This window comes from Astatotilapia calliptera, chromosome 6 (assembly GCF_964374335.1).
Source record: "Astatotilapia calliptera chromosome 6, fAstCal68.1, whole genome shotgun sequence".
Taxonomy (NCBI): domain Eukaryota; kingdom Metazoa; phylum Chordata; class Actinopteri; order Cichliformes; family Cichlidae; genus Astatotilapia; species Astatotilapia calliptera.
In genome coordinates, this window is record NC_137427.1 from 1451007 (window position 1) to 1460000 (window position 8994).

The following is an 8994-nucleotide window of genomic DNA, read 5'->3' on the forward strand; positions in this document are numbered from 1 at the left end:
GTGAGGACCACGTCGCCCTCTGCTACGCTGTGCGGGGGATAAACTGCTTCATAACTGATGCATGTGGGTTTGTTGAGGTCTAAACCGACCAGCAGGTGGCGTCACTGCTGTGTAAATGCAGGTGTGACTGTACCTCCGTGAAGAGATGCTGGATGACTGTAGCCAGAGCCTCCACTCTTTTGTTCCCTTGCACGAGCAGCTTCCTCAGCTGAGCGATGGCCTGGTTCTTCTTCTCTGCCTGCTCTTTGCTCTGGTTCTGTTTGATGCCGTTCGTCCCGTCCGACGCCACCGCGCCTCCATGGCTGCCAGCTCTGGACGCGCCCTGAAGGCGAGACCCGGCTCTGGGGCCGGATCGTGGCCCGGTTCTCGCTTTCAAACCGAGAGTCGAGGGTCCGGCGGTTCCTGACGTGGCAGTATTGGTGGCGTTAGTGGCAGGCACTGGAGGAACTGGTGACACTGGTGCGTTAGCATTCACGTCATCTGGTATCTACACAAACGGGAGGAAAACAGTGAGATTACAAACACGCTAACAACACGCTAACAACACGTTCACTGGTTCTAGAGTCAAACGCAGCTCATCGTGCGAGAGGACGAGGAGTCGTCTCAGCTGCTGATGCGTCAAACAGAAGCAACCCTGACGCCGCTGCTCGTGTCACACGTACCAGGTCGGGCGGAGGCAGCTGCAGGTTCTGGTTGTTTCCTCCGGTGGATGCTGCCGTCTGCGAGCTGCTGCCGGTGTGCGATGGCGTTTTCCCCGGCGCCTCCCGCGGCTTGTTGTTTTTATCCACTGCAAGAGAGCGACGACCTCTTAGTGTGCGGGCGGCGGGTGCGACATTCAGCATGGTGTCCACACACGGACGCACAAACACTGCTCGCACTCAAGTTACACACACAGCAGGCTGACGACAATCACACACACAGAAACACACACGCCCTGCTGCTGAAACCAATGCATCATGGGAGAGTGTGTGTGTGTGTGTGTGTGTGTGGATGTGCATTAAGGGCTGCATTACGAGACCAAAGCAATTAGAGCGAGCGATCGACACTCGTCTGCTCTCAGCGCGCTCGCTCTCCTTCCCTCTCTGACTGCAGATGAAGCTTCTGTGCGAGATGCCCGACGCCTCGCCACTATTCAGTGAGAGCGATCAGCCGACAGGTGTTTTCTGTAGCGACTCATCTGAACATCTGGATCTCTCACACGTCAAACTTTGAAAGCCCGTCAGGTCTGCGCTGACAGGCCCTGACAGCACTTCCTTAAAGATGCTGCCCTCTGGTGGCAGCCTCTGAGCAGGGCATCGCTGAAGTCAGCTGGACCGTCACCAGAACAGATCCGGCGTTCAATCTCAGACTCCGGCCTCTCGGCGAGTCGTTTCAGCTCCGCCTCATAGCGGAGGCGAGCACACCTCCCACGTGACAAACACAGCTCCTGTTTTTCAGCGTTGGCGGAGCAGAAGGTTTAATCGCTGTGTGCAGGCACATCTGCTTCACTGACACACAGATGTTTATGCTACAGGTAACCTCAGGTGGAACTGTGCCACCTGCACAAACCAGCGCCCGCCGACCAATCACGACCTCGATCTAACGGCGAGGTCACAGAGTCAGAGGGTTCACACAAGAAAGGCCGTCTGAATCTTTGCCTTTCAATAAAAATAAAAATATATAAATTATTAAGAGAGACTTGATTTTTTCCTCTGAGCTGTAAGAACTTTGTAGCCTGGTGCTGTTTTACTTTATTAATCATTTCAGAGTAATGCCGTTGCTTTAGAGTGAGGCTAGTCGGCTGTAAATGGCCTGCATTTGTAAAGCGCTTTACACAATCACAGGAATATGACCAAACGAGGATGAACTCAAACTGTACAAAGTCCCCGAAGGGTGCGCACACGCACACGCACACACACACACACACACACACACACACACACACACACACACACACACACACACACACACACACACACACACACACACACACACACAGTGTGTTTAGCCTCTCCTTACTTTAAACAGTGCAGTATATAACCAAGTTTTTTCTATAGCAACTGCTCGATACTGCAGTGTAACAGGAGAAAAGTCCTGAGACGCTGATGCATGCATCCTGCAGACATTCCTGAGGACTTTGCTGTTTCATGTGGCTCGTGTGTGGTGACCTGTGCGAGTGCTGCGGTGAGGGGTTTGTACCTGGAGTGTGCCGGGCAGGCATGCAGAGCCGCTGAGCCCAGACTGAGAGAGAAACCACACGGTTAGCATGCACATCACAGACACCGAGCACAGCGACGAGCCCTGCTGAGTCACGAGAATCCGCTGCGAACACGCAGCGAACAAATGCACTTTCTGCACCCCGAATTCAATTTGAGTGTCTGAAACGCTGCGACGCTGTAAACTGTAGAAGCTCACACTCGAGCGTCACGTCAGCCTCATTATCTGTGAGTCTCGTGAGCCCTCAGCAGGGCGGTCTGTTTATGAAGAACAGTCAGAGAAGCAGCGCAGGGATGAAGCTCAGGAGGAGGAATAAAAGGGATGTGTGGGAGGAGCGGAGGCTTCGGGCCGAGCTGTGAAAATCCACCAACAGTCGTCTTCACTCTGAAGTAATCAGAGTACAGCGCTGACGGTCAAAGTTCCTGCATGTGCCCTCTGCAGAGCCCAAAGTCTAATTATCAGCAGGTCACAGAGCAGATCTGGTCCATCTTTAATGAGCCGCCTCAACTGAGCGTGTGCGGGACGACGAAGGATACCAACTGCAACCATCCTTATTCCGATGTAATCAGATTACTCTGAGGCAAAAACACCAGGTGCTGAGAGGTTGAACTCTGAATGAAACCAGCTTCCCTTCAAAGTCAACACATGATCCAACAAGTGCACGCACACCTGTTACCATGGAAACAACCGTGCAGAGCGTGTCACGAGGTGCACGCGTCCACCATCTGATATATTTACATCCAAATTAGACCCCCTGGTTTCCTAGCAACAACTTTCATATTTGTCCCACTCCATCGCCCCGAGGATGTAAAAGCAGGCTGATGACATCACCACGCACGCACGCACGCACGCACGCACGCACGCACGCACGCACGCACGCACGCACGCACGCACGTTAAATGTTCAAATGTAAAAACGTGCGTTATGAATAAACTCAAACTGAACGATCATCGCTGCTCACACTGCTGCACGCTGGTCAACGTCAGCACCACAGAGGCTGCTGGACATTCAGGACATCACGACGACTCCTCTTCAGAGAGGAGGAGGAGTCGTGCACTGAGACAGGACCACAGCAGGACTTTACTCTCAGCGTTTTCCTCAGGCTCTGTAATGAACGTGGCACAAAGCTCGATGCCTTTGCTTGTTATTCCCGCTCATTCGGAAGGTCAGCTCAGTCCTGCAGCTCTGTGCGGCTCCACAGAGCTGAGGAGGAGGAGGAGGAAGAGACTGTCAAAGCACCTCTTCATCACACACTCCCACCCTCTGGTTAGCCAGAGGAGCAGAGTCTGCCAGAAATACATTAAATGCTGCAGGAGGCCCTCTCAGCCCACAGACAGGACCAAGCTGCTCAAACACGTCTCAGCAATAATAATTTATTATTAATGCTTTTCAGGTTTCATCGTTTTTCATCTCCTAACAGAAACACAAAAATTAACGTTTCCAATCAAACTGCACGACTGAGTCCAAGCAGACTCTTCACCTCTCACGTCCTCGTCTGCCGCCACATCTGGGAAACCAGCGGCCTCTGCATCGGATTAAGGCTCGCTCGAGCGGCCGGCCTCAGCTGAACCGCTGTGCGGCGTACACGGGCGCGCGCTCGCTGACTAAAGCCTGCTCTGACCTACATTTTGGGGCAGAGCAGCAGGGAAGTGGGTCTGTGGAGCTCAGACTGAAAACACGCTGCCGCCAAACACGTGCCGCTGAGCTCAGATGGATGGTCAGAGAGGCGGAGCCCAATATTTACAGAAGGACATGAACGTGGGCCAAACCGCACGATCCACATTAATGCCAACAATCAGAGACGATGAAGGGATTAACGACCCGTCGAGCCAAAGCACACAGCACAGACGAGTACGCAGAGTAAGCCTGACGAGACTCTCAGGAACCCACGACAAGCCGAGCAGTCAAACCTCAGAAACGTGCGCCAGCTTCTTCACACCGAGCAAAAACAACCAACCAGGGCTCACCTCTCTTGAGCCTGAGTGGACCGGCCCACAGGTGATGTGAAATAATCACATCCTAACATAAAAACTGCTCCTTCACACGAAACATCTCCGACGAGCTAGCTGCTCTCAAACCGCTGATGATGGGCTCTGATATTTAGAACTTTGCTGCTTTGAGCGTGGTTTACACACACCCACGGTAACCACGGTAACCCCCCCATAAAAAAAGCCTATTGTCAGACTTAAACTAAATGTGCCTGAATTCTACACAGGACCACAGAAACACTGCTGGACTACAGACTGTATGCAGGAGATGGACCCAAACACTGCTTCCTCACCACCAGGGGGCGCCACAGGTCCCACCGTTACTCATCCAATCCCAAAGAGGATCCGTGTCTCCACCTAGAATTAAACCTGCGACCTTTCGCTTTCTACAAAGGGACGTGAAAACTACGACAGAGCACAAACTCATCAGGTCAACTGAGGTCACCGAGCAAAGAAGCTGGGAACTGTTCCCAAACCACAGGAGTCGCCCCCTGCTGGACACGAAAAACAACCTCTTTGGTTCAATATAAAATATCCACATCTGGAGGTGGAAGCTGTGTATTTGGGACATTATTCCTAAGATGCACATTACTGCAGCACCTCCACTCTCACCTCCACCCAGCTAACAGCCGCTCATGTACTGAGTTCTCCACCGATTCCACCGAACACTGTGCACCCGCACCACAGCCTGCACAGCTGCACTTGCATTTTTAGGGCTAACAGCTCATCCAACAAAGTCTTCCTGGTGTTTTTTGACTTTGTGCATGTTTAAAGTTTGTGCATGTGACGCATCAGAGGCTGAACCAGCTTCACTGTCGCGTTCACGTATTCAGCTCGACTTCTCTCGTGGTCAGTCGAGGTACAGAGCTGAACGACACTGAGCGCTGCTAGCATGAATGCTGACGGTTATTCGCAGCATCATCAGGGATTTTTGCTTTTATGCAGCACGGACTTGAAAAGCTCCCCTGCTGCACGGACACACAGACCCTGGCAGCGTGCAGCTCCTCTTCAGAAAAGGAGGCACATTAAGAGCGAGCGCAGGCTCTGCTGCAGCCTGCACAAACACAGTGCAGCCTTTTAATGGCTGAATAAGTAAAAGCCAGATGTGTCCTGGGCTATTTCGGGTTTGTGTGTGAATCACGTGGCCGTGCCCCGTCAGGCGTGGGTATCGGGGCTAAAAGGAGCCACGGCTATTCATCACGCCATGCCGCAACGCTGGAACTGAAAGCCCCGCACGCACAGCCGTGTGCGACTGCAGCTGCAAGCCGAGCTGAAAGCCCCCACAGGAGGAGACACGGAGGCAACAATGGCTGCCGACGCCGTGCAGGAACACAGGAGGGGCTGAGGAGGGAGGAGGGGGTGAAGTGGCCTTTGAGGCTGATCTGCCATCACACGAGTAAAGATTAGAGCTTCACACAAAGACAGGAGAGGAGGAGGAGGAAGAGGAGGAGGGGGGTGAAAATGAGTTTTATTTTGAAAGGCAAACAGTTACAGAGATGAGGCTTTTATTTTGGGTGGCTGCAGGATTAAAGCATTTCATTAGCTCCTCTGTTTGGGTGTGGTGGCTCCAGCCCCACCCTGCCATGTGCATCTATGGTGGATGAAGGAAGGTGTGTGGAGCACATGGAGGGATGGAAGCAGCTAACGGGGTGAAGCTGCTGATGGAGGATGAACGGGTGGATGTGGGGAGGACACGGGGGACGGAGACTGATCCAGACCTGCGTGGAAGACCACGGTGTTCTTCCTGCATCCCGACAGCAGCTGGAGGTTTCGGAAAAGTCCTTTAGCCGTCAGCTTCACGTGGAAGTTGGACAGCGACAGTCTGGGAGACCACAACATGGTTCGGTGCGAGGCGCCTCCGTCGGACTCAGTCCTTTTCTGCACTTTGAGTTCTTCTCCTCGTCTCAACGTGTCCTGAGCGGCAGGTCACACTGACCCACTTCTTCTTTAGCGGACGGGAGGAAATCCTCCTTTTCTTTAAATTTCAAAAACAAAAAATCCTCCAAAAACAGAATCTGGTTACTGCTGCTGGGATTTGTAGCCTGCATCTGCGTGAAAGCCACGAGGAAAAACAAGACGCCGCATTTTAAAATCAGATCCTGCGCTCGGTCCAGGGACGAGGACGCACGCTAAGCCGCCATCCGGCCTTCATCAAAGCCACAGAGCCGCCGCCGCGACACGAACACATGAAATAAAAGGAGTGAAGCAGAGCGGCTCCTGCACCGCAGCCAGCACGGGAAGAAAATGGCGCCAAAAATAGCAGCGAGCTTCACCGTCGCCGAGGTCACGGCGAATCAACCACGGATGGAGAGAGAGAGAGAAACGGGCGAGATACTCGTGCATGTGTGTGAGAGAGAGAGCGAGCGTATCCTGGTGACGATTACTCCTCAGCTGCTGAGCACACGGCGATGCCCCCCCATCACCACAGAGGCGTGTCACCAGAATGTACACACAAACAAAGACAAGCATCCACACACACACACACAGGGGGGGAGGGATGCTGCGGGAGGAGGAGGGGAGGAGGAGGAGGGGAGGAGTCAGCGGGTCTGAATGTTCCCTCCTCCCTCATGACTCCTCTGGTCTCTGTCGTGCCACACATGAACCTCGTCGAGGTCAGACGTGATGACAGAAGAAACACTGTGGAGACCCCACACACACACACACACACACACACACACGTATTTATATCCTTGTGTGGACATCTCATTACCCGAACCATAACTGTAACCATGACAATAAAACCACATTTTGAGGCTCAAAAATGCCTTCAATGCTGTGGGGACCAGGATTTTGGTCCCCACAAAGATGTTAATACCCGTCCCCCCCCCCGTCCCCCCACACACACACACACACACACACACACACACACACACACACACACACACACACACACACACACACACACACACACACACACACACACACACACACACACACACACACACACACACACACACACACACACACACACAGGCAGGTGCCATATTGGCGCCTTTCAGACACTTTGTGAAAGGCGTCTTTGTTTTAGCCAAATCTGTCTGAGCGTTTCCTAAACGACCGAAAGAAGCTGAAGATGTGAAGAACGTGACGGAGAACTTGAACTTGAGGAACAAAGAGGACACGACACACTTCTGAATGTCAACAGCTGAATCATCAGACCGCCGTTTGTCCTTTGCTCCTGTGAGCGCGCTCAGAACCTGCAGCTGGGTTAAACTGCGCTGATGCTCACGCCTGACCCAGGTTAGTGAACACAGAGGAAGCCGGCTCAGAGGAAACTCAGGTCCCCACAAAAACCACCGACGGCGAAAACTAAAACCAAGCAGCCATGTTCCCCGAGAGCCTCTCTGCTCACTATTGAATCCACTTTTATTTAGTTTGCATCCAAGTGTGGACGCCGCCATCAGCTGACAGACAGGCTGAGGTTATTTAACAGATCCTGACACACAGCTGTGAACTTTCTCCAACATCTGGTTTACCTCCACTCACACAGATTATAGGACGCCCACCTCCTAAAAATCACCTGTGCACATTTTCATTCACAGGCGTGTTTGACAGATTTCATCTTTGTGCAGAGTGAGTGCGCACAACATGTGGCTGGTTGACAAACTGCAAACCAGCCATAAAACCTTACAGCCCCGAAACATCAGTGCTCCTCTAACGGCACGAGACAGACCAGCGCCAATAACACCAGAGCTGTGTGTGTGTGTGTGTGTGTGTGCGTGCGTGTCAGAATCAATGTCCACATCCACTGGAGACAAAACGAGCAGAAAGCCACTGAGAGCTTTAAAGGCCCACGCTGCTAACCGCTGTCGCCTGAGGACGGCTGTGGCGAGCGTCAATGAGAGAGGTTTGAATCAAATGCATGTGTGGCCCTTATGAAGTGTGTGTGTGTGTGTGTGTGTGTGTGTGTGTGTGTGTGTGTGTGTGTGTGTGGGTGGGGTAATCAAGCCATCATGGGGCTGATAGTACGTCTATGAGTAAGCGGCGCCCCACAGGCCCCAGAGAGACTTCCAGGCCGGCCACAGAGGCAGGCAGCCAGGCGCCCGGGCCCAGACGAGAGCCGCCACATGCAGGGGGAGGAGAGCAGCTGAGTCACGGCCGATGGTTTAAGACGTGATTCTGACGCTGCGTGATGCTAAACGTGAAACGTCGGCCTGCCGGAGCTCGACGAACATCAACTCACAGAGCGAGCGCACGGGTTTGAGCTGGGAGGCGTGTCAGAGTTCATGCAGTGATGTCAGACCGCCGCCTCCTGCACCATCAGTCCAAACCCGGCGACGCGCGTCATTATTCGCTCGTGTGACTGATGCAAACCTGCGACTCGCTTCAGCTGCAGGAATGAAAAAGCAGATGTTGTGCAGCAAACATCTGCAGTCATGATCACACTGATGCAACAGACTGTATAAAATCGATGGCAGCACTGATCAGACTCAGCCAAGCTGTGTGTGATGGCGTGCTCTCAGCTGCCCTCACAGCTTTACTAACCAGCACTACTCATGCTAAGCACCCTTAGAGCCGACTCGCTGTGATCCACGCCCCGGCAGCCGCTCGCACACAAACACAGGAAGTCAGATGGCCTCTCGTACCTGCGCCGTTCAGCCGGCTGACCCTTGCCGAGCCGCTGCGCTGTAACGGGGACTGCACCGCCTGCTTCGCGAGCCCCTGACCGGCGGCGGGGCTCGACTTCGTGGGCGCCGTCTTCGCTGCGTTCTGGTTGGTGATCGTCGGAGGCTTCAGACCTGCGGAGAGGACACAGGAGTCAAAACCCATTTCCTGTTCCTGCGGAGGCGTTTCAATCGCCCACAGCTGT

General features: G+C 53.4%; 1 protein-coding gene across 6 annotated transcripts in view; it reads right to left on the reverse strand.

Moving 5' to 3' along the window:
• Positions 1-8994, reverse strand: part of LOC113023492 (uncharacterized) — a 72629-nt gene that overhangs the window by 31603 nt on the left and 32032 nt on the right. For 5 of the 6 annotated variants that reach the window (XM_080302266.1, XM_080302267.1, XM_026169533.2 and 2 more), the window contains 3 exons: positions 8771-8923; positions 663-787; positions 134-487 (listed from right to left, as the gene is read on the reverse strand). In XM_080302266.1, the coding sequence (XP_080158392.1) occupies positions 134-487; positions 663-787; positions 8771-8923 (632 nt within the window). The remainder of the gene's footprint in view (positions 1-133; positions 488-662; positions 788-8770; positions 8924-8994) is intronic. The other variant, XM_026169534.2, reaches the window with a different exon arrangement.